The 26359-nt window shown below is 43.8% G+C and overlaps 1 protein-coding gene across 2 annotated transcripts in view; it reads left to right on the top strand.

Moving 5' to 3' along the window:
• The window catches only part of oxct1a (3-oxoacid CoA transferase 1a), a 119843-nt gene that overhangs the window by 21143 nt on the left and 72341 nt on the right, over positions 1-26359 (top strand). For both annotated transcript variants that reach the window (XM_014171139.2, XM_014171140.2), the window contains exons 4-7: positions 5615-5750; positions 5900-6049; positions 6290-6396; positions 7571-7631. In XM_014171139.2, the coding sequence (XP_014026614.2) occupies positions 5615-5750; positions 5900-6049; positions 6290-6396; positions 7571-7631 (454 nt within the window). The remainder of the gene's footprint in view (positions 1-5614; positions 5751-5899; positions 6050-6289; positions 6397-7570; positions 7632-26359) is intronic.

Below are 26359 nucleotides of genomic sequence, written 5' to 3'. Positions count from 1 at the left end.
ATAAACCCTTGCTATTATAAGCCAATATAATAGCCTCCACTATCCAATGGGATAGCCGTTTATGAGAGAGGGGCCGATCCTTGCAGGGGATACGAACACAAAGGGTTTGTACTCTTACGCCATGCTCTGGACATAAACGGTGGAGATGCCCTTCCGTAGAAGTGAAGGGTGGCGTTTGGAAAGCCATAAGCTCTAAAGCGAGACAATCGTAATTGCCGCTGATCTTAGGCATAAAGGCAGGGTTACGTAACCACGAAACCCAGGGCAAACTCTAGGCACGAATGGTGGACAGTGCATGCAGCTCAGTCACTTTGCAGATGTAATGGCAATGATCAAAGCCGTCTTGAAGGATTGATATTCAACTTGGCGCTTTCCAGCAGCTCAAAAGGTTGCTGTGAAATCACCTCAAGCACAATAGACAGGTCCCAGGATGGGGATAAAGGCTTGGAGGCTTGAAGACTGGGCGTAAGCGACGTGCTCCCTTCATGAAACGACATACCAGAGGTTGTTTCCCTTCCTGTGTATTGTCGAAGCCTATATGACAGGCTGAGATTGTGGTTGGAAAAACCTTGACAGTTCATTGTTTCTGGTCACACCACTTTTCACAAACGCACAACATGTATCTACAGTTGAAGTCGGAAGTTTACATACATCTTAGCCAAATACATTTAAACTCGGTTTTTCACAATTCCTGACATTTAAATCCTAGTAAAATTCCCTGTTTTAGGTCAGTTAGGATCACCACTTTTTTATTTTAAGAATGTGAAATGTCAGAATAATAGTAGAGAGAATGATTGATTTTATTTCAGCTTTTATTTCTTTCATCACATTCCCAGTGGGTCAGAAGTTTACATACACTCAATTAGTATTCGGTAGCATTGCCTTTAAATTGTTAATTAACTTTGGTCAAACGTTTCAGGTAGCCTTCCACAAGCTTCCCACAATAAGTTGGGTGAATTTTGGCCCATTCCTCCTGACAGAGCTGGTGTAACTGAGTCAGGTTTGTAGGCCTCCTTGCTCACACACGCTTTTTCAGTTCTGACCACATATTTTCTATGGGATTGAGGTCAGGGCTTTGTGATGGCCACTCCAATACCTTGACTTTGTTGTCCTTAAGCCATTTTGCCACAACTTTGGAAGTATGCTTGGGGTCATTGTCGATTTGGAAGACCCATTTGCGACCAAGCTTTAACTTCCTGACTGATGTCTTGAGATGTTTCAATATATTCACATAATTTTCCTTCTCATGATGCCATCTATTTTGTGAAGTACACCAGTCCCTCCTGCAGCAAAGCACCCCCACAACATGATGCTGCCACGCGCTTCACGGTTGGGATGGTGTTCTTCGGCTTGCAAGCTTCCCCCTTTTTTCCTCCAAACATAATGATGGTCATTATGGCCAAACAGTTCTATTTTTGTTTCATAAGACCAGAGGACATTTGTCCAAAAAGTACGATCTTTGTCCACATGTGCAGTTGCAAACCGTAGTCTGTTTTTTTTCTGGCTGTTTTGGAGCAGTGGTTTCTTCCTTGCTGAGCGGCCTTTCAGGTTATGTAGATATAGGACTCGTTTTACTGTGGATATAGATACTTTTGTACCTGTTTCCTTCAGCATCTTCACAAGGTCTTTCACTGTTGTTCTGGGATTGATTTGCACTTTTCGCACCAAGGTCTCTAGGAGACAGAACGCGTCTCCTTCCTGAGTGGTATGACGGCTGCGTGGTCCCATGGTGTTTATACTTGCGTACTATTGTTTGTACAGATAAACGTGGTACCTTCATGCATTTGCAAATTGCTCCCAAGTATGAACCAGACTTGTGGAGGTCTACAAGTTTGAAGGTAGGCCTTGAAATACATCCACAGTACACCTCCAATTGACCCAAATGATGTCTATTAGCCTGTCAGAAGCTTCTAAAGCCATGACATCATTGACAACTTAGTGAATGTAAACTTCTGACCCACTGGAATTGTGATACAGTAAATTATAAGTGAAGTAATCTGTCTGTAAACAATTGTTGGAAAAATTACTTGTCATGCACAAAGTAGATGTCCTAACTGACTTGCCAAAACTATAGTTTGTTAACAAGGAATTTGTGGAGTGGTTGTAAAACGAGTTTTAATGATTCCAACCTAAGTGTATGTAAACTTCCGACTTCAACTGTATATAGTGAGCACGTAGAAGGGCAAGCCTATCGAATTCAGATTTACCCTCTCACGGGCCAGGCCCAGAGGGCAATGGGTTCTGGGTGAAGGCGGAAAATCCCCTTGTTTGCGTGGGTCAAAAGATGGTAACGGCAGTTGCCAGGGCTCGGCGTAAAGTGAGAGGAGAATGTCCACTAGCCAGAGCTTCCCTGGTCATCAAGGGGCTATCAAGGAAGGATAATCCTTGTTCCCTTACTCTGTCCAGAGTGGAGGGAAATCAAGCATAGAGGAGGAAAAGCGTAAAGCACCACCCTTCAAGGGTGTGCCCGCACATCCAGTCCCAGTGGTGTGTATCATGCTACAGCAAAGAACAATGCACAGTGTGTGTCTTTGTGCAATGCGAATAGATATAAAATCTGGGTCACCATCTGGGGGTGCAGTCTCCAATCCCTGTATAGGGGATTCCCTCTGGACAACAAGTCCACTCCCACATTCAATACGCCTGGGACATGAGTCGCACATATTGAAAATAGTTGTGCCCTGCTCCACAAAATATTCTTGACAGTTAGTCTGTGTAGATGCAAAGAACAAGTGCCAACCTGGTGGTTGATGTGTGCCACCACAGTCATATTGTCTGCCTTTACCAGGATGTGACCATTTTGACGGCAGAGCGGAAAGTGTGTCAATGCATGAAACACTATCATCAGTTTGAGGTGTTTGTGATCGAGAGGCTCTTCTAGTGACAGAGAGCTGAAAGACTCTCTATTTTTTTTAACAATTTTTTTCCCCCAAATTCTTGATGTCCAATTGGTAGTTACAGTCTTGTCCCATCGCTGCAACTCTCGTACGGACTCGGGAGAGGTGAAGGTCGAGAGCCCTGCATCCTCCAAAGCATGACCCCCGCCAAGCCACACTGCTTCTTGACACAATTCTCGCGTAACCCGGAGTCTGTGGACACTTATCTATTGATTGAAGTTCCATAGTGGATAAAGGCGATGGGTTTAAACCCAACGCCGAAAATCTCATTCTCATTGATCCTTGCGGTACAACTGAGATGGTAAATGCCATCAACCCCAGCACTCGGAAACCCGTACGGAGTATGACAGAGTGCCCCCTGTTGGGCAGGGAGAGGTACCGTCGGAATGAGGGGTACCAGGGGGCACTCTGGGGTTGAGTGAGACCCCCCCCCCAGTCTTTCCTGTGAGCAGATGCATAAAGATGAGCCGCTGCATGAGGGGCAGGGTTTAAGGAGCACAGATGTGCCTCTTCCCCCATTGGGTGAACGGGTGGGGGGGGGGGGCAGTTCTGTGCTCAAATCGAGAGGAGGCAGTTCAGGACACTGATTGACCCTCTCTGCCGCTGGGGACGTACTCCTAGGTCGGACATCCCATCTTTCCCCGTGGGAGAAGTAGATGGGTGGGACATCTGTGGAAGCATCAGAGAGCTTCCCCCTCTGTCGGCCTCTGATAGGAGAGCTGAACTGTGGATTCACAGCCTGCTACGTCAGTGGGAGTTTTGCATTACTGAAAAACCTGGTACTAGCTTTTTACCCACTCCCTCCCTCCCACCGAGCCTTTGCTTTTGGAAGGTGAGACCGGGTTGCCACGTTACCCAGATCTGCTGGGCAAGCAGAAGTTAATGACTTCGCCTTCCTTCTTACGAAGTTCGCACTTTGGTCGCATGTCGGCAACAGAAGGCCCAAACAGTTCCTTTTGGCATGATAGGAGCGTCGAGGAAATCTGCCTTTTCCTTTTCTGAGGCTGGACAAGTCAAGCCACAAGGCTCTCTCCCCCACCACTGCAAGGCTCATGACGCTTGGATGGCGCCTCTAGAGGCCCGTAGGTTGAGATCTTCAGCGACGCACATCTCGTTCCATAGGTACTGGTTGACCTTTGCCTAAGACAATGCCCATCTCTAGTAGCAAATCGGCCTCGTAAGCCAACAATAGGGACATTAAGTTCAACCCCCGTACTGAATGTGCCACAGACACGTAGACCTTATGGAATATGGAGACGGTGAAGTGCTTCGTCTTTCCAGGGAGGGGTTGGGGTGGTTAGCCAGTGACCACTGGCAGTGACCAGTGACCACTGGCTAACCACCCCAAGGCTTGTCGAAGCCTTCCTCCTCCATGCCCTGAATGTCCATGCCAAGAAAGTGCCTGGTTTGGCCATTGCTGGACAAAGGCTTGTCCCAGTTGTGTTTTCCCTCTGTCACGCATGCTGGGGCCGCTGGGCAAAGTCGCTTTCCCGGGATGGTGCGAGAGGGGAGTGTCCTCCCGTCGAACTCGGGGTTAGTGAGTGCTGCTTTAGCCTGCTATGCCCCGAGGCAGATGGTACACAAACAGTGAGTGTCCTTGCCTGATTGCTTAGCTCCACATGGACAAGGGTGCTCCGGTAATGGGGCAGTGGCAGGCGCCCTGTGAGGGGTAGCAGGCTCCATGGCTCAGAGAAATCGTATTCTTTGAGCAAAGTGTAAGCTACCGTCGCGCTGTGAAGTAAGAGCGGTCAGTCTTGTCAACACAGCACAGTTGAATGTGGGTTGAGCTAAATGCGAGAGTATAGCTAGCAATTCTACCCTTGCAGGTGGAAAAGCTAGTCTTGTGGAAACTTATCCGGGTTAGCTAAGCCTTACGGCGAGAGCTAGCCCATTCTGGTGTCGTTAGCTAGCTTTCCAGTTAGCTAGACGCGAGATGGGAGCTAGCAATATTACCATGTTGCAGCTAGTAATGCTGGTGTGATTAGCTTGCCTTACGGTGAGCTAGCCAGGTTAGCTTAAGCCTTGCGGCGAAAGCTAGTCCTTTGTTAGCGTGGTTAGCTGGCCTTACAGCAAGCTAGCCAGGTAAGCTAAAGCATTGCAGCGAGGGCTAACCAAGTCTCGATTGCTAGCCATGTGACGTTAGCTACAATGGGGACTGACGAGTAGAAAATGAATTCTACTCAAAGCAAAATCTTCCTTTCAGTCAGTACTCAACACTATCGACAGGAGCTGAGGTCCTACGTTCGGCAGCTTTAACCTCACGGTTCGCCTGAGAACAGTTCAATAGGAAGACAGGAATCTAGTCGTGCTGAGGAGAGCTTCTTGTGAACGCAGTGACTTCCGCAAGAGGCCATAATGATCAGTTGGCGGGCAAGTGGCTCCCTTTATTGAGGAGAAGAGCTCACCTCATTTGCCACTCGACCCATGTCTCCAACAGAAGCTGTGTGATTGCATACTTCAAGCTTTTGACTCACCCTAAGGTGTATCCATAAGTGACACATCGAAATGAGTATTAGAAATAAAATCCAACAAGCATTTTTTTGTAAAATGTTGGGAATAATTAGAATCTACCTGGGTAGGGTGTGAGTATGTGGTGCAGCATACCCTGAGGAGCTGATGATCTGTTTGCTCTCTCTGTAGGCTGGTGTGTGTGTGTGTGTGTGTGTGTGTGTGTGTGTGTGTGTGTGTGGTAACCTGTGTGTGTTCTCTCCCTGCAGGGTGGATAACTTTGGGTTGGGTCTGCTCCTACAGACCAAACAAATCAAGAGGATGATCTCCTCCTATGTGGGAGAGAACATCGAGTTTGAGAGACAATACCTGTCTGGGGAGCTGGAGGTGGAGCTAACGCCACAGGTGACACGCACGCACATACCTCCTTGCTTCACTAGGTTATCCATTCGAGTTACTCGAGGTCATATACATTTGTTGTGGAGGCTTGGAATGTCCAGGTTCAGTGATTTTGAGTAATGATCCAATTGATGACCCTGACCTCTCTCCCCCAGGGTACCCTAGCAGAGAGGATCAGAGCTGGGGGTGCGGGTGTTCCTGCCTTCTTCACGGCTACAGGCTACGGTACCCTCATCCAGGAGGGTGGCTCCCCCATCAAATACAACAAGGACGGAACTATCGCCATCGCCAGTGAACAGAGAGAGGTCAGACCCCAGCCTCTACCACCATGTGGTTTCTAGCACCACATTCACCACATCGTGACACAAAGACACATCTAATGTTATTGCATCAAATTGTTTTTCTCACCTCTTGTCTGTTTTCATCACACAATCTGCCTATACTGATATGGCGCACTAGCCTCTGTAACCACACTCAAAATACTGTCATGTCCAGCAGTCTTCTAGTCCATCTCTTGAGCTGCTTGCTGTGTTGTTGTTTGGCAGGTGCGGGAGTTTAATGGAAGGCACTACATCCTGGAGAAGGCCATCACTGGAGACTTTGCTCTGATCAAGGCCTGGAAGGCCGACAAGGCAGGGAACGTAATCTTCAGGTAGCTACCAATACATTCACTCGCTCTAACATGTCTGTCAATCACTTATTTTTGGGATAAAGGTTACCTGATATCAGGGCAAGCTACTTCCTCCTACCCTTGAATCCTTGCACAAAGCATAGGCGCTTATTTACACCTTAATTCTGCTGTCACTAAGACTGTAAAGCTGTTGAAGAGATGAGGTGCATCATTATTTCAAAAAAGCCATCAGCGTAGTATTGAGTAAATGTACATTATGTAATACATATCCATTTGACACTAAATATTTACCCAAGCCACTGTGATTTAGGCCACTGCTTGTCCCAGGACAGGTTTAACCCTTTCTAATCACCTAGTGATGTTTCCACAATAAGCAAAACTCCGGGCCTGCAGGTCGCTCTGTGCCATATGGATTGCTGGTAGGATATTAACTTTTAGGCTCAGTGACTGAATTAAGATGTTGACACTACACAGTTTAAAGAGACTGAACGTTCTCCAGAAAAGCTGTAGAAAATTGAAATTACGTCTGACTTAAAGGACTTTTCTTCTTAGTTCCCTTGTCTGTCAGTATGTGAGAAGAACATTCTCTCGGTCCACATAAAAACAGGCCCGTATTGTTTTTTGACCCTGAATATTTACTCTCCTGTACACTGAAAATAAGTGATAGTAAATGCAATTCAATTGGTCACCACAAGAGCGCAGTATCTACTTTGCAATAAACAATCCCCCTTTGATTTCACAGGCAAAAACAGGCAATGTTGAAATGACTGTTGCACGGTTCATGATTGCTCTATGTTGATGCTGTAACTCATGTTATAAAACCTTCCCTATCGCGCCGGGCCGAACAACACCATTTACCTGTGATTGTGTTCATGATACTGCACTGCCTGTTATGCCTTAATGCTTAATTGACTTATTGTACTTCCATTCCATTACTTCTCTGTGCCTGCTTTCTTGTATTGCTCCCTTGTTGCCTCCCTCATGAATGCTTGTTAGCTAATGTCATCTCTTTCTCTCTCTCTCTCTCTTTTTCTCTCTCTCTCTCTCCTCTCTTTCTTTCTTTCTTTCTTTCTTTCTTTCTTTCTTTCTTTCTTTCTTTCTTTCTTTCTTTCTTTCTTTCTTTCTTTCTTTCTTTCTTTCTTTCTTTCTTTCTTTCTTTCTTTCTTTCTTTCTTTCTTTTTCTCTCTCCATGTAGGAAAACAGCCAGGAACTTCAACCAGCCCATGTGCAAGGCAGCCAAAGTCACCATTGTAGAGGTATGAGCCATGTCCCTGGCCAAGATAAAGCAAAGCAGTTTGACACATACAACAACACAGAGTTACACATGGAGTAAAACAAACATACAGTCAATAATACAGTAGAAATATTATTATTTATTTTTTTTATTTTTTTTTAATCTTTATTTTAACAGGGAAAACAGACTGAGACCTGGATCTCTTTTACGGCTGTGCCCTGTGTAAACATGTTGACATGTACAGTTTTAGGCATACAGACAAGAACATTTCAAACATACAAAACAAAGACACAATTCAACAGAAACAATCACAGACAACATCATATTGATCCTCCATAACATTTTTTAAATGGGCAAGGGACACCAGAGTGTCTAACTTAAGTTGGATCTGCAGTTTGTTCCATAAATAAGGCGCAAAGGAACTAAAGGCAGTCCTACCCAACTCTGGAGACCGCAGGAGTCTGTAATGTAATCCACATCTGTGATCTGGTTTTAAAATTTGTATATCTAGTGGAAATTAATGATGATATATATGGAGGTAGTCTATATACAATGTGAGCAAATGAGGTGAGGGAGGTAAAGGCAAAAAAAAAGGCCATGGTGGCGAAGTACATACAATATAGCAAGTAAAACACTGGAATGGTAGATTTGCAGTGGAAGAAAGTGCAAAGTAGAAATAGAAATAATGGGTTGCAAAGGAGCAAAATAAATACAGTAGGGGAAGAGGTAGTTGTTTGGGCTAAATTATAGATGGGCTATGTACAGGTGCAGTAATCTGTGAGCTGCTCTGACAGCTGGTGCTTAAAGCTAGTGTTTCCAGTTTCAGAGATTTTTGTAGTTCGTTCCAGTCATTGGCAGCAGAGAACTGGAAGGAGAGGCGGCCGAAGGAGGAATTGGTTTTGGGGGTGACCAGTGAAATATACCTGCTGGAGCGCGTGCTACAGGTGGGTGCTGCTATGGTGACCAGCGAGCTGAGATGAGGGGGGACTTTACCTAGCAGGGTCTTGTAGATGACCTGGAGCCAGTGGGCTTGACGACTAGTATGACGCGAGGGCCAGCCAACGAGAGCGTACAGCGCACATTAAGAAATCAGTCATATGATTTCAGCTGTGTCTGACTAGAGCATGGGTAATGGTTGTTTAATAGTTGCGTTATAATGTAATAGCTGTTTTATATCAAATAAGAATGTGTTCTTAACTGACTTGCCTAGTTATATAAAGGTTAAATAAAACATTTTAAATAAATATCTGACCCTTTCAGTAGGATGGCCTGATTGAAAGTCTAGATTCCACAAGTTGGCTCAGTCTTCTGGTATAATGTCAACAGCAAGGTACTCGACATAAAGAGTCTGAATACATGAGTTGGGGGTCACAGAATGTTGTATGGTCCAGTGTTCCCACATGGTGGCTTTCAGCCAGTCCTTCTGCGGTCACGGCTAAAAACTGGGTTGTCCTGAGAAACATTTTGTTGGTCAAAAACCTTTAGGTGGGGCATAGTGCAAAAACGTTTAGTAATACTCCTCTAGTAGTCTGGCCTCTCTCTCCATTAGTGTGATACAGACTGGGCTGGGGCTTTGTGTGGTTACGTTACTGCTCTTTCGTTTCTCAAAATCAATGTCACATGGTTAATCCTAAAAATTGGTATTAAAATGATACAAATCTGAAAGTTCAAATTTCACTAATGCCAAGCACCAGCCTCTGCCATATGGACACATTGATACACTGTGATCCATTGGAGGCTAAAGAAATGAGCGCATGGAACTCAGGGATAGCATAGGCCAATGCAGCAGTAGGCCTATAACGTCCATCATCAACTAAGTAAAATGAATAGGCCAAAAGCCGACAAATTAAAAACAGTAGAAAATATCCTGATGGAAATTCAGGTTCTTTCAATATCATTCACCTCTCTTCTCCACCTGTCTGCCTCCCTTTCTATCTGTCTTGACTTGAGCCATCGCTAGTGAAGTGCAACATTGATTTAATACAATCAACTGGATCTGGCCTGAAGCTGTTCCTAGTTAACTTGCAACATTGTATCAATAGTCTATTCTGGACCCTCAGAGTTTCCAGCAACAGTGAGCTCAGGGACAGACAGCTGTTTATGCCTAAGGGAAAAATTTTCAGGTATTTTATGACATTTCCACTGGATATATGGGATCATCAGATCATGATATTTTGCTCTTTCACGCTGAGGCTTGGTGATTATTGAGGCCTGGATAGTGTTGGAAAGATTTTTTTATGTGAGGAACTATTATCATTGAAATGGATGTTAAAAACAGACTTTGTTGACTTACTGTGTGAGGTGAAGAAAAAATGAGTGTTGGAGGTGGTGAGTTAAGACAATCCAGCAGGTCAGGTACTTCTATGCATGCTCTCTCAACATTATTAGCACAGAGAAACCAGACACATGCTTATTGCTCACATGGAACCCTCCAAACAAAAGACAATGAAATAAAGGACAACTCGTAAATGATGGTTATGAAATAAACCAAATCTTGTTTCTCACAAGTGTAGCAGGTTGTGAACTCTGCAAAAACTATTTCCCCCCCGAGAATGAGAACAGTAAATTACTATAGCCTAATTAATACAGGCATTAACAAATGAATGTAACCAAATGACGGGGATTAACGGTACATCTACTAGGCCTACTGGTGACATATGTAATGGGGAATTGATAAAAATAAACAGTCCAAAGGCAAACAATTCTCATAGTGAAACAATGAATTTGCAAGAACTGGCGGGAGACAGCTGAGTGCATTCTGGAGAGAGACGAGCCATATCTTAGCAACACCCCCCCCCCCCTCTTCTTCTTGTCTCAACATTTTAAAATATACTCAAGACACATTATCTTTACACATCTTTTAGATGCTTTTCACTGACAGCCGCAACTCAATTATGAGCTAGGCCATTTGCCAAATGAGCTTCCCAAATAGGCATAGGCCTACGTGTTTGTTAGGCCTAAGTCATGCTCTCTAGTGAAGTATTTTGAATTATTTTATTTAGACAGGTATAATTATATCATTTTAGGAAAAACCTCAACTTACTTTTGTGGAAGCCAGCAACTGAACAGTGCACTGTGCACACGCCAACTTTACTTTCCAATTCGCAAATGGCTGCATAAAACCTATATACATTACCAGTCAAAAGTTTGGACACACCTACTCATTCCAGGGTTTTTCTTTATTTTTACTATTTTCTACATTGTAGAGTAATAGTGAAGACATCAAAACTATGAAATAACACATGGAATCATGTTGTAACCAAAAAAGTGTTAAACAGATCAAAATATATTTCAGATTCTTCAAAGTAGCCTCCCTTTGCCTTGATGACAGCTTTGAGCATTCTCTCAACCAGCTTCATGAGGTAGTCACCTGGAATGCATTTCAATTAACAGGTGGGCCTTGTTAAAAGTTAATTTGTGGAATTTATTTCCTTCTTAATGTGTTTCAGCTAATCAGTTGTGTTGTGACAAGGTAGGGGTGGTATACAGAAGATAGCCCTATTTGGTAAAATACCAAGTTCATATTATGGCAAGAACAGCGGAAATAAGCAAAGAGAAACGACAGTCCGTCATTTCTTTAAGACATGAAGGTCAATCAATGCGAAAAATGTCAAGAACTTTGAACGTTTCTTCAAGTGCAGTCACAAAAACCATCAAGCGCTATGATGAAACTGGCTCTCATGAGGACCGCCACAGGAAGACCCAGAGTTACCTCTGCTGCAGAGCACAAGTTCATTAGAGTTGCCAGCCTCAGAAATTGCATCCCAAATAAATGCTTCATAGAGTTCAAGTAACGGACACATCTCAACATCAAATGTTCATACTGTGTGAATAAGGCCTTCATAGTCTAATTGCTAAAAAGAAACCACTACTAAAGGACCCCAATAATAATAAGAGACTTGCTTGGGCCAAGAAACACGAGCAATGGATGTTAGACCTGGTGGAATTCTGTCCTTTTGGTCTGATGAGTCCAAATTGGAGATTTTTGGTTCCAACCGCCGTGTCTTTGTGAGACGCTGAGTAGGTGAATGGATGATCTCCGCATGTGTGGTTCCCACCATGAAGCATGGAGGTGTGATGGTGTGGGGGTTATTTGCTGGTGACACTGTCAGTGATTTATTTAGAGTTCAAGGCACACTTAACCAGCATGGCTACCACAGCATTCTGCAGCGATACGCCATCCCATCTGGTTTGTGCTTAGTGGGACCATCATTTGTTTTTCAACAGGACAATGACCCGATACATCTCCAGGCTGTGTAAGGGCTATTTGACCAAGAAGGAGAGTGATGGCGTGCTCCATCAGATGACCTGGCCTCCACAATCACCCAACCTCAACCCAATTGAGATGGTTTGGGATGAGTTGGACCGCAGAGTGAAGGAAAAGCAGCTAGCAAGCATATGTGGGAACTCCTTCAATACTGTTGGAAAAGCATTCCAGGTGAAGCTGGTTGAGAGAATGCCAAGAGTGAAAAGCTGTCATCAAGGCAAAGGGTGGCTACTTTGAAGAATCTCAAATATAAGATGTATTTTGATTTGTTCATCACTTATTTTGGTTACTACATGATTCCATATGTGTTATTTCATAGTTTTGATGTCTTCACTATTATTCTCAATTTAGAAAATAGTAAAAATAAAGAAAAACCCTTAAATGAGTAGGTGTGGTCAAACTTTTGACTGGTAATGTGTAGTGATGAGATGCTCATGTCTCCGCCCTAATGGGAGTCATTGTCCCAAAGGTGGGAAGGCAGGCAAAAGCTTAGGTCTGCATATTAAGCCCATAGAAACCCGTTGGGCTTATTCTGGACATATTTAGGTGAGAGTGAGCCCTCTCGTGTCGCCTCTTCCTCTCTGCTGAAACAATCTCGCCGTAGAAAGCATCCGAGTGAGCGAAACAGTGCCCCTCTGTCTCACTATATGTAGCCCATGTATCGAATGCTGTCTGGCTAAAAAGAGTATGATATGCTATACTCTTTTTGTCCAGACAGCATCAGATTCATGGGCTACATATAGTGAGACAGAGGGGCGCTGTTTCGCTCACTCGAATGCTTTATCTGAGATTAATGGGTCTTTCTGTTGGCGTGTGTCCCGGTCAAATAAATGATCAATATTTTATTTGGATGTGCAAGGAAGTACGGTAGGGCAGGCCAGGCCCCATAATGCCTGCCCATAACGCCGGTCCTGTCTCTGGGTCATGTATAGCAGTAAGCTCTGATAACATTGATCAACCCCCAGCCCCAGACTGGCTATAAACTTGCTGTCACCCCCGTCTCCAAACTTACGATGGCTGACATAAATCCCCTGCCCCACACCTTGGGCTCGCTGGTGATCTAAACCGTCTTAGTCATAAAATTGAGAAGAAAGTCTGTTGGAATAGCTGGGTGCTCTGGGCTAGATTTATGAGCTGGGAGAGAGAAGCGCTTTCCTATATTTCATTAGACATTTTTAATGTACTTCTCTTTTTCAATTAAGCCAAGGCAGACATTAAAGAGATTTATCATGCTATAGAGTGCAGTGAGCTGGAGAGCTGTCTCTATTCAATGCAAGCAGCATATTTTCTAAGTTAAGGAGGTAAAAGGGGTATTAGCAAGGTCAATGAGGCCAGTCCAGTGAAATGCTGAAACTACTGTCTGTATACAAGTACATTTTACAATGGTTTATTACACCAGGTACTCAAAGTCCTTTAGGCTACATTGTATGGAGGGAAACTCCCTTCATTCACTACACAAGTATAGCACTCACATGGCTTATATGTATGTATGTATGTATGTGTGTGTGTGTGTGTGTGTGTATGTATGTATGTATATACCTATATGTATACATATGTGTGTGTATATATGTATGTATGTATGTATATGTTGATGCTTTGTCAATGTGTGTTATGTGGGTGTGCGCACGCACGTGCATGTGTGTTCTCTTGAGTCCTCTAAATAATACACCCGTTGAGCGGGAGAAGAGGAGAGATTCAGGCTGCTGGGGACGTAATTGCATGTTTAATCATGGACTGTCAGCTTCAACCTTTAGGCGTCTCAACCATCTGTGCAGAGTGTCTGTGTCTGAGCTGACGGACCTGGACAACATCTGATCCAGCACTACCTTTACTACTATCTTCCATGGTGTTATTGACCCCCATGCTGTGGCTGATGTGGCACACTCAGTCAGATTATTATGACTTTATTATTATGGACTTTTTATCGAATTGGGGTAGGAAATGTCTCTCTCACACATTATTTCTCTCTCACTCACACACATACATCTCTCTCTCAATTCTATTCAATTCAAGGGGCTTTATTGGCATGGGAAACATATGTTAACATTGCCAAAGCAAGTGAGGTAGTTAATATACAAAAGTGAAATAAACAATAAAAATGTACAGTAAACATTACACTCACAGAAGTTTCAAAACAATAAAGACATTACAAATGTCGTATTATGTATATACACTGCTCAAAAAAATAAAGGGAACACTTAAACAACACATCCTAGATCTGAATGAAAGAAATAAGCTTATTAAATACTTTTTTCTTTACATAGTTGAATGTGCTGACAACAAAATCACACAAAAATAATCAATGGAAATCCAATTTATCAACCCATGGAGGTCTGGATTTGGAGTCACACTCAAAATTAAAGTGGAAAACCACACTACAGGCTGATCCAACTTTGATGTAATGTCCTTAAAACAAGTCAAAATGAGGCTCAGTAGTGTGTGTGGCCTCCACGTGCCTGTATGACCTCCCTACAATGCCTGGGCATGCTCCTGATGAGGTGGCGGATGGTCTCCTGAGGGATCTCCTCCCAGACCTGGACTAAAGCATCCGCCAACTCCTGGACAGTCTGTGGTGCAGCGTGGCGTTGGTGGATGGAGCGAGACATTATGTCCCAGATGTGCTCAATTGGATTCAGGTCTGGGGAACGGGCGGGCCAGTCCATAGCATCAATGCCTTCCTCTTGCAGGAACTGCTGACACACTCCAGCCACATGAGGTCTAGCATTGTCTTGCATTAGGAGGAACCCAGGGCCAACCGCCCCAGCATATGGTCTCACAAGGGGTCTGAGGATCTCATCTCGGTACCTAGTGGCAGTCAGGCTACCTCTGGCGAGCACATGGAGGGCTGTGCGGCCCCCCAAAGAAATGCCACCCCACACCATGACTGACCCACCGCCAAACCGGTCATGCTGGAGGATGTTGCAGGCAGCAGAACGTTCTCCACGGCGTCTCCAGACTCTGTCACGTCTGTCACGTGCTCGGTGTGAACCTGCTTTCATCTGTGAAGAGCACAGGCCGCCAGTGGCGAATTTGCCAATCTTGGTGTTCTCTGGCAAATGCCAAACGTCCTGCACGGTGTTGGGCTGTAAGCACAACCCCCACCTGTGGACGTCGGGACCTCATACCACCCTCATGGAGTCTGTTTCTGACTGTTTGAGCAGACACATGCACATTTGTGGCCTGCTGGAGGTCATTTGGCAGGGCTCTGGCAGTGCTCCTCCTTGCACAAAGGCGGAGGTAGCGGTCCTGCTGCTGGGTTGTTGCCCTCCTCCGGCCTCCTCCACGTCTCCTGATGTACTGGCCTGTCTCCTGGTAGCGCCTCCATGCTCTGGACACTACGCTGACAGACACAGCAAACCTTCTTGCCACAGCTCGCATTGATGTGCCATCCTGGATGAGCTGCACTACCTGAGCCACTTGTGTGGGTTGTAGACTCCGTCTCATGCTACCACTAGAGTGAAAGCACCGCCAGCATTCAAAAGTGACCAAAACATCAGCCAGGAAGCATAGGAACTGAGAAGTGGTCTGTGGTCTCCACCTGCAGAACCACTCCTTTATTGGGGGTGTCTTGCTTATTGCCTATAATTTCCACCTGTTGTCTATTCCATTTGCACAACAGCATGTGAAATTTATTGTCAATCAGTGTTGCTTCCTAAGTGGACAGTTTGATTTCACAGAAGTGTGATTGACTTGGAGTGACATTGTGTTGTTTAAGTGTTCCCTTTATTTTTTTGAGCAGTATATATACAGTGTGGTTAAACAAATGGTTAAAGTACAAAAGGGAAAATAAATAAGCATAAATATGGGTGGTATTACAAAGGAATTTGTTCTTCACTGGTTGACCTTTTCTTGTGGCAACAGGTCACAAATCTTGCTGCAGTGATGGTACGCTGTGGTATTTCACCCAGTATGGGAGTTTATCAAAATCGGGTTTGTTTTCAAAATCTTTGTGGATCTGTGTAATCTGAGGGAAATATTTGTCTCTAATATGGTCATACATTGGGCAGGAGGTTAGGAAGTGCTGCTCAGTTTCCGCCTCATTTTGTGGGCAGTGTGCACATAGCCTGTCTTCTCTTGAGAGCCAGGTCTGCCTACGGCGGCCTTTCGCAATAGCAAGGCTATGCTCACTGAGTCTGTACATAGTCAAAGCTTTCCTTAAGTTTGGGTCAGTCACAGTGGTCAGGTATTATGCCACTGTGTACTCTCTGTTTAGGGCTAAATAGCATTCTAGTTTGCTCTGTTTTTTGTTAATTCTTTCTAATGTGTCAAGTAATTATCTTTTTGTTTTCTCATGATTTGGTTGGGTCTAATTGTGTTGCTGTCCTGGGGCTCTGTGGGGTGTGCTTGTGAACAGAGCCCCAGGACCAGCTTGCTTAGGGGACTCTTCTCGAGATTCATCTCTCTGTAGGTGATGGCTTTGTTATGGAAGGTTTGAGAATCGCTTCCTTTTAGGTGGTTGTAGAATTTAACGGCTCTTTTCTGGATTTTGATAATTAGCGGGTATCGGCCTAATTATGCTCTGTATGCATTATTTGGTGTTCTACGTTGTACACTGAGGATATTTTTGCAGAATTCTGCATGCAGAGTCTCAATTTGGTGTTTGTCCCATTTTGTGAATTCTTGGTTGGTGAGCGTACCCCAGACCTCACAACCATAAAGGGCAATGGGTTCTATAAATGATTTCAAGTAATTTTAGCCAGATCCTAATTGGTATGTTGAATTTTATGTTCCTTTTGATGGCATAGAATGCCCTTCTTGCCTTATCTCTCAGATCGTTCATAGTTTTGTGGAAGTTACCTGTGGCGCTGATGTTTACCCCAAGGTATGTATAGTTTTTTGTGTGCTCTAGGGCAACGGTGTCTAGATGGAATTTGTATTTGTGGTCCTGGCGACTGGACCTTTTTTGGAACACCATTATTTTGGTCTTACTGAGGTTTACTGTCAGTGCCCAGGTCTGGCAGAATCTGTGCAGAATACAGTGAGGGGGGAAAAGTATTTTATCCCCTGCTGATTTTGTACGTTTGCCCACTGACAAAGAAATGGTCAGTCTATAATTTTAATGGTAGGTTTATTTGAACAGTGAGAGACAGAATAACAACAAAAAAATCCAGAAAAACGCATGTCAAAAATGTTATAAATTGATTAGCATTTTAATTAATGCGGGAAATAAGTATTTGACCCCCTCTCAATCAGAAAGATTTCTGGTCCCAGGTCTCTTTTATACAGGTAACGAGCTGAGATTAGGAGCACACTCTTGAAGGGAGTGCTCCTAATCTCAGTTTGTTACCTGCATAAAAGACACCTGTCCACAGAAGCAATCAATCAGATTCCAAACTCTCCACCATGGCCAAGACCAAAGAGCTCTCCAAGGATGTCAGGGACAAGATTGTAGACCTACACAAGGCTGGAATGGGCTACAAGACCATCCCCAAGCAGCTTGGTGAGAAGGTGACAACAGTTGGTGCGATTAGTCGCAAATGGAAGAAACACAAAAGAACTGTCAATCTCCCTCGGCCTGGGGCTCCATGCAAGATCTCACCTCGTGGAGTTGCAATGATCATGAGAACGGTGAGGAATCAGCCCAGAACTACACGGGAGGATCTTGACAATGATCTCAAGGCAGCTGGGACCATAGTCACCAAGAAAACAATTGGTAACACACTACGCCATGAAGGACTGAAATCCTGCAGCGCCCGCAAGGTCCCCCTGCTCAAGAAAGCACATATACATGCCCGTCTGAAGTTTGCCAATGAACATCTGATTCAGAGGACAACTGGGTGAAAGTGTTGTGGTCAGATGAGACCAAAATGGAGCTCTTTGGCATCAACTCAACTCGCTGTGTTTGGAGGAGGAGGAATGCTGCCTATGACCCCAAGAACACCATCCCCACCGTCAAACATGGAGGTGGAAACATTATGCTTTGGGGGTGTTTTTCTGCTAAGGGGACAGGACAACTTCACCGCATCAAAGGGACGATGGACGGGGGCATATACAGTTAAATCTTGGGTGAGAACATCCTTCCCTCAGCCAGGGCATTGAAAATGGGTCGTGAATGGGTATTCCAGCATGACAATGACCCAAAACACACGGCCAAGGCAACAAAGGAGTGGCTCAAGAAGAAGCACATTAAGGTCCTGGAGTGGCCTAGCCAGTCTCCAGACCTTAATCCCATAGAAAATCTGTGGAGGGAGCTGAAGGTTAGAGTTGCCAAACGTCAGCCTTGAAACCTTAATGACTTGGAGAAGATCTGCAAAGAGGAGTGGGACAAAATCCCTCCTGAGATGTCTGCAAACCTGGTGGTCAACTACAAGAAACGTCTGACCTCTGTGATTGCCAACAAGGGTTTTGCCACCAAGTACTAAGTCATGTTTTGCAGAGGGGTGAAATACTTATTTCCCTCATTAAAATGCAAATCATTTTATAACATTTTTGACATGCGTTTTTCTGGATTTTTTTGTTGTTATTCTGTCTCTCACTGTTCAAATAAACCTACCATTTAAAATTATAGACTGATCATTTCTTTGTCGGTGGGCAAACTTACAAAATCAGCAGGGGATCAAATACTTTTTTCCCTCACTGTATCTAGGTGCTGCTGTAGGCCCTCCTTGGTTGGTGACAGAAGCACCAGATCATCAGCAAACGGTAGTCGTTTGACTTTCGATTCTAGTAGGGTGAGGTTGGGTGCTGCAGACCTTTCTGGTGCCCGTGCCAATTCGTTAATATATATGTTGAAGAGGGTGGGGCTCAAGCTGCATCCCTGTCTCACCCCATGGCCCTGTGGGAAGAAATGTGTGTGGTTTTTGCCTATTTTAACCGTACACTTGTTGTTTGTGTACATAGATTTTATAATGTTGTATGTTTTTTCCCCCAACACCACTTTCCATGATTTTGTATAGCAGACCCTCATGCCAAATTGAGTCGAAGGCATTTTTGAAATCAACAAAGCATGAGAAGAATTTGCCTTTGTTTTGTTTGTTTATTCGTCAAAAAATTAATTTTGCTGTTAATGATGATGCAGAGGATTTTCCCAAGGTTGCTGTTGACGCATGTCCCTCGGTAGTTATTGGGGTCAAATTTGTCTCCACTTTTGGGGATTGGGGTGATCAGTCCTTGGTTCCAAATATTGGGGAAGATGCCAGAGCTAAGGATGATGTTAAAAAGTTTTAGTATAGCCAATTGGAATTTGTTGTCTGTATATTTGATCATTTCATTGAGGATACCATCAACACCACATGCCTTTTTGGGTTGGAGGGTTTTTATTTTGTCCTGTAGCTCATTCAAGGAAATTGGAGAATCCAGTGGGTTCTGGTAGTCTTTAATAGTTGATTCTAAGATTGGTATTTGATCATGTATATCTTTTTGCTGTTTGTTCTTTGTTATAGAGCCAAAAATATTGGAGAAGTGGTTTACCCATACATCTCCATTTTTGATAGATAATTCTTTGTGTTGTTGTTTGTTTAGTGTTTTTTCCAATTTTCCCAGAAGTGGTTAGAGTCTATGGATTCTTCAATTACATTGAGCTGATTTTTGACGTGCTGTTCCTTTTTCCGTAGTGTATTTCTGTGTTGTTTTAGTGATTCACCATAGTGAAGGCGTAGACTCAGGTTTTCCGGATCTCTCTGTTTTTGGTTGGACAGGTTTCTCAATTTCTTTCTTAGATCTTTGCATTCTTCATCAAACCATTTGTCATTGTTGTTAATTGTCTTCGGTTTTCTATTTGAGATTTTTTGATTTGATAGGGAAGCTGAGAGGTCAAATATACTGTTAAGATTTTCTACTGCCAAGTTTACACCTTCACTATTACAGTGGAACGTTTTACCCAGGAAGTTGTCTAAAAGGGAATGAATATGTTGTTGCCTAATTGTTTTTTGGTAGGTTTCCAAACTGCATTCCTTCCATTTATAGCATTTCTTAATGTTACTCAGTTCCTTTGGCTTTGATGCCTCATGATTGAGTATTGCTCTGTTCAAGTAGACTGATTTTGCGGTGGTCTGATGGGGGTGTCAGTGGGCTGACTGTGAACGCTCTGAGAGACTCTGGGTTGAGGTCAGTGATAAAGTAGTCTACAGTACTACTGCCAAGAGATGACCTATAGGTGTACCTACCATAGGAGTCCCCTCGAAGCCTACCATTGACTATGTACATACCCAGCGTGCGACAGAGCTGGAGGAGTTGTGCCCCGTTTTTGTTGGTTATGTTGTCATAGTTGTGCATATGGGGGAGGAAATGCTGTCACCTGCAGGCAGGTGTTTGTCCCCCTGTATGCTGAGGGTGTCAGGTTCTTGTCCGGTTCTGGCATTTATGTCGCCACAGACTAGTACATGTCCCTGGGCCTGGAAATGATTGATTTCCCCCTCCAGGATGGAGAAGCTGTCTTCATTAAAGTATGGGGATTCTAGTGGGGGGATATAGGTAGCACACAGGAGGACATTTTTCTCTGTTAAGATAATTTCCTTTTGAATTTGTAGCCAAATGTAAAATGTTCTTGTTTTGATTAATGGAGTGAGTTAGATCTGCTCTATACTAAATTAGCATACCCCCTGAGTCCCTTCCTGTTAAGGGAATTATTTTATCCCCATGATAATAATTAACAATCAATAAGCCTTGACTAATTACCAAGGTTTGTAAGACAATGGGTTAATAATTAGGCAAAGACTCAGCATCTGCAAAAGGTTTGTACGGTTTATTCAGAGAACGTTCTCCCGAACATTACACAAAGAAGTTCATTTTATTCTCCCTCCCCGCTTACGCACATACCTCCACACAAACAGTAGATATCCTACGCACACCCATACACCCGAACAGTAGGTGAATAGTATCCCTCTTAATCACTATCCAGCGCTGCCTGTTCCTTTCCCCTGAGATTAGGGGAACCTTGAAGGCTACTCCCTGTTTCTTCACACACGCATGTCTACAGTTCCCTTAGGCCCACTAATCACACACACACACACACACACACACACACACTTCTCTCCCTTCCGGGTCTCTACTAGACCTTATGGGACTTCCGCTCAGTACTTTAATTATTCTTTACCCATGCTACATAACTACTAATGACTAATTGGTTACGTGACAGGGTCGGATTCTTTATTCATTTACCTTTATTATATAGTTCTCTTATCACTTCCCTGTTTCACACCTGGTAGTTTGGTGGATGGGACTACCAGCTCTCTGTAACCTAGAGGGCAACCAGTGGGTCCGTCTCCTCTATACCAGGTTTCTTGCAGGATGAGAATGTTTGTATTACCGATTTTCACTCACTCACTCACTCACTCACTCACTCACTCACTCACTCACTCACTCACTCAGAAAGGGCTAAACAAATAAGCATCAGTGTTTCCCCTATATTAATTTAGCAGTGACGGGCAACTGAAACACTGGGCCTACAGGTCGAGGGATGAATGGTCGATCTGGAATGCAAACCGATTGTAAAGTGTGGCTTGTGCAATTTTCTTCTCAGTCTAATGAATCAAGCTTGATGGCAACTGTTGTTCAGGGGACTTGGTCATCAAGCTTGGTTGTAAAACATTATTGCACATGCCACATTTTATGGAGTGCAGGTCAAATGCTCTAAATTCATGACACCTAAATGGTATTTATGTCATGCTTTTTATGAACTAATTTGACGCAGAACGACTGTGGCAGGGAGGAACACCCTAGAGAGGAAAAAGAGGGAAGGGAATTGCATTTAAAGCAAGATCAGAAAGGAGTTAAATTATTTTGAAAAGGGGATATGATATCTTAGTTAGGCTACCTACAGTAATATTTCTTTAGTCTATTTTAAATTGTTGTCACGTCTCAATTAATGAATAGTTTCTAACTTAACACACTTCCCAAACATCCTTGGAAATCAGATTATGAACAGAAACAGAGTTTGAAAATTGCATCCAACTCCTTAATTAATCGTCTTTAAACATCAGGTATAACATTTTCCCTGACGCCCAAACCAGGGTGCACAAAATAAATTTCAGCAGTAAGCTTTTAATTTTTTACTTGTTAGCTCTTTTTCATTTACTTTAATTCAGAAGTGCCTTTCAAACAGACATATGCATATCAAATAAATGCTTTTATCCACTCTATTGTCTAAATTGCACTGAAGCCAAGCATTGACATATCAAACAGTATTCTCACGTGTAATGGGAGTAGCGCTTCTAAAAAATGTCTTCTTCACACACACGGCATACTATCATAGAGAACCACCACGGTCCCGTGTGGCTCAGTTGGTAGAGCATGGCGCTTGCAACGCCAGGGTTGTGGGTTTGATTCCCACGGGGGACCAGTACAAAAATCTATGCACTCACTACTGTTAGTGCTGTGGATAAGAGTGTCTGCTAAATGACTCGTGTAAATGTACCACCAGAGTTCTTAAACACTCTAAAATACTCTCGCATACATAGAATGAGTAGAACTGATATTCCCATTCAAAGCAAGTGCTGTCATGGGTGCACCCAATAATAATTTAGGATAGAAATTGTAATGAGAATATGTCTGGAATTTAGCCTCTCTTGTGTATTTATAATGTAACACCACCATACTCTGTCAATTTGTTTGCATAAAGCAACACATTCAATATGAGGTACAAGTCTTAACGCTTTCCCCCTGTGTTAACTTTGTGACCGGAAAATGTCCATATCCTCATTAACCACTTTTTATGGCGACTCCTTTTCATGGTGCCAATGCACATGAACATTATCTATGAAATTGAGGCAATATAGCAATCGCCTTATATTGCCATAGCCACTAAGACCCTTTTATCTCTGATAGGGAAACAATTATGGCCTCACTGAATATAAGTTCATCTTTGAAATTCGGAACATGTTCTGCCATCAGTCTGGAGTGTTGTGGGTATTGATCTGGTGGCATTCTACTAAATGTTTCCTGGGTTGAGCAGTGTGTTGGAATAGGTCAGGTGTTGGAGTGGCCCCGGTAATAATGTATGTATGACTCTGACCCCCAGCGACAGACAGCACAGCACAGCAGACAGACTGACCAGTGTGCCTCTGTGGAGGACACACTCTGCATGCACCCCTGTATCTCCAGGGTGTGTGTGTGGGTGTGTGGGTGCGTGCACAAGCATCGGCACATGCGTGCTCTTCTACATTCTTATATGCAATTTAAATGAGTTAGGCTATACATTGACTGCGTAGACATAACGGGTCTCTATAAACAAATGGTGTGACGGTCATTCTGAAGATATCGATGCTTCTGTGGAGAGAATGTTGAGGGTTATTTACTCAAGTATCTATGGAGAACAAATGTGGGTATTGAAACCGATAGGGGAAGGATTGCAGCAAGTGTGCTTTGTATCTTTTTGCAATTAAAGGGAAAAGTGGGCTGAATTTGAAAGTGTTTCTTTCAATGCATTATTAAGACTTTATTTATCCCGCAAGGGGCCATAGGTTATCTGCAGCAGCAGAGTATCTCCGGTTGGTGTTCATATTGGACAGGGATGCTGATGAGTAAACTAGATTTGTTTCATAATAAAACACAAAAAAATTTACGTTACAGGAGCACGATACTGCCATGTATGACATGACAATGACAATGATTGTAGTTGGCTAAAACACATAAGAGATCCGGGACCAGGCTATGAACCTAGGTAGGCTGTCTTCTCTCTTCCAAAATAATGGGCATTAATATGGAGTTGGTTCCCCCTTTGCTGCTATAACAGCTTCCACTCTTCTGGGAAGGCTTTCCACTAGATGTTGGAACATTGCTGCAGGGACTTGCTTTCATTCAGCCACAAGCGCATTAGTGAGGTTGGGTACTGATGTTGGGCGATTAGGCCTGGCTCGCAGTCGGCTTTCCAATTCATCCCAAAGGAGTTTGATGGGGTTGAGGTCAGGGATCTGTGCAGGCCAGTCAAGTTCTTCCACACCGATCTCGACAAACAATTTCTGTATGGACCTCACTTTGTGCACAGGGGCATTGTCATGCAGAAACAGGAAAGGGCCTTCCCGAAACTGTTGCCACAAAGTTGGAAGCACAGAATCATATAGAATTGCATTGTATGCTGTAGTGTTAAGATTTCCCTTCACTGAAACGAAGAGGCCTGAACCATGAAAAACAGCGCCAGACCATTTTTCCTCCACCAAACTTTACAGTTGGCACTATGCATTGGGGCAGGTAGCGTTCGCCTGGCATCTGCCAAGCCCAGATTCGTCTGTTTGACTGAGCATGATTCATCACTTCAGAGAACACGTTTCCACTGCTCCAGAGTCCAATGGTGAAGAGCTTTATACCATTCCAGCCGACACTTGGTATTACTTATGGTGATCTTAAGTAATATGGAAATCAATTTCATTAAGCTCCCGACTAACAGTTATTGTGCTGACGTTGCTTCCAGAGGCAGTTTGGAATTCGGTAGTGAGTGTGGCAACGGAGGGCAGACTATTTTTACGCGCTACGTGCTTCAGCACTTGGCGGTCCCGTTCTGTGAGCATGTGTGGCCTACCACTTCGCGGCTGAGCCGTTGCTGCTCAAAAAGACGTTTCCACTTCACAATAACAGATCTTACAGTTGACCGGGGCATCTCTAGCAGGGCAGAAATGTGACGAACTGACTTGTTGGAAAGGTGGCATACTGGTGGTTGTGGTGTGCAGTAAATAAAAAGAGTAATTTTCCTACATGGCTAAGCTATTTGTGACCATATTGTTGAAGATGGATCTTACCACTGTGCTCCCGACACACTTTAATGAAAACAGTATTGAATGACACACATCCTCAACTCAACCTCAGATATAGGCTACTACACTGCACACTGGCTTGACTTATCCCTCAGTCTTCCAAAGGTGGTGGAACTAGCTAAAGGTTTTACTGGTAAAATAATTTAAAAAGTAGGCAACTTTCTCGTTCTCTTAGGAGATGGATAGAATGCTTTGAAAATGATGGAATAATTGCAGGCCACCCTGGTTGCTAGGCAACGAGTCTATGCTGGGCTCCATTGTGGAACGTTCCGTAGCACACATCTCTCTGTCTCTTGTCCCCTTATCACAGGTACAATCATCATGTCCAATGGATTGTGGGCTGTAATGCAAAGGTTGTTCAATTAACCTAGAGTCAATTGACACACCACTGCGTCAATCTAAGTAACATAATTGAAAAAAATCCCCATCAAAATCTGTCTGTTTAAGCTAGAGATATGTATTTTTGTTGTTCCATCTGCGGTGGAAGGTGGCCGAGTTGCAGCTGTGTTTGTCAGACGATGAGACATCCCGAAAGTCGGTCTTCTCACGAAAACATCTGTAGCGTCCGAACCGTTTGGGCTACAAACTAATGTGACTCCACTGTGGAAAGGGGAGATTCTCCATTTTGCTCTACAACCCCCACAAGTGTCACTGAACTTGTCTGAAGGAAACGGTATAAACATTTTTATGGAGGTAGTTTTGTGCCTACAAAAAACAAGTTTAAATATGTGTAAAAAAAAATGCATGAAATGAAATGTATGCATTCTCTACTGTAAGCCGCTCTGGATAAGAGCGTCTGCTAAATGACTAAAATGTAAATGTAAATACATGTATATACAAATATTTCCTGAGCTTTCTTATATACAGTGATTTGGAAAGTATTCAGACCCCTCGACATTTCCCACATTTTGTTATGTTACAGCCTTATTCTAAAATGGATTAAATAGTTTTTTCCCCCTCATCAATCTACACACAATACCCCATAATGACAAAGAAAAAGTTTTTTAGACATTTTTGCACATTTATTTAAAAAAATGAAATGTCACTTTTACATTAGTATTCAGGCAGCGATTACAGCCTCGGGTCTTCTCGGGTAGGACGCTACAAGCTTGGCACACCTGTATTTCGGGAGTTTCTCCCATTCTTTTCTGCAGATCCTCTCAAGCTCTGTCAGGTTGGATGGGGAGCGTCGCTGCACAGCTATATTTAGGTCTCTTCAGAGATGTTAGATCGGGTTCAAGTATGGGCTCTGGCTGGGCCACTCAAGGACATTCAGAGCATTGTCTTGGCTGTGTGCTTATGGTTGTTGTCCTGTTGAAAGGTGAACCTTCGCCCCAGTCTGAGGTCCTGAGCACTCTGGAGCAGGTTTTCATCAAGGATCTCTCTGTACTTTGCTCCAGTTGTCTTTCCCTCGATCCTGATTAGTCTCCAAGTTCCTGCCACTGAAAAACATCCCCACAGCATGATGCTGCCACCACCTTGCTTCACCGTAGGGATGGAGCCAGGTTCCTCCAGACGTGACGCTTGGCATTCAGGCCAAAGACTTCAATCTTGGTATCATCAGACCTGAGAATCTTGTTCCTCATGGTCTGAGAGTCCTTTAGATGCCTTTTGGCAAACTCCAAGCGGGCTGTCATGTGCCTTTTACTGAGGAGTGGCTTCTGTCTGGCCACTCTACCATAAAGACCTGATTGGTGGAGTGCTGCAGAGATGGGTTTTCCTTCTGGAAGTTTCTCCCATCTCCACAGAGGAACTCTGGAGCTCTGTCAGAGTGACCATCGGTTCTTGGTCACCCCC

This window comes from Salmo salar, chromosome ssa24 (genome assembly GCF_905237065.1).
Source record: "Salmo salar chromosome ssa24, Ssal_v3.1, whole genome shotgun sequence".
Classification (NCBI taxonomy): Eukaryota; Metazoa; Chordata; class Actinopteri; order Salmoniformes; family Salmonidae; genus Salmo; species Salmo salar.
Note: the sequence above shows the minus strand (reverse complement) of the source record. Positions and strands in the feature narration are given on the sequence as shown.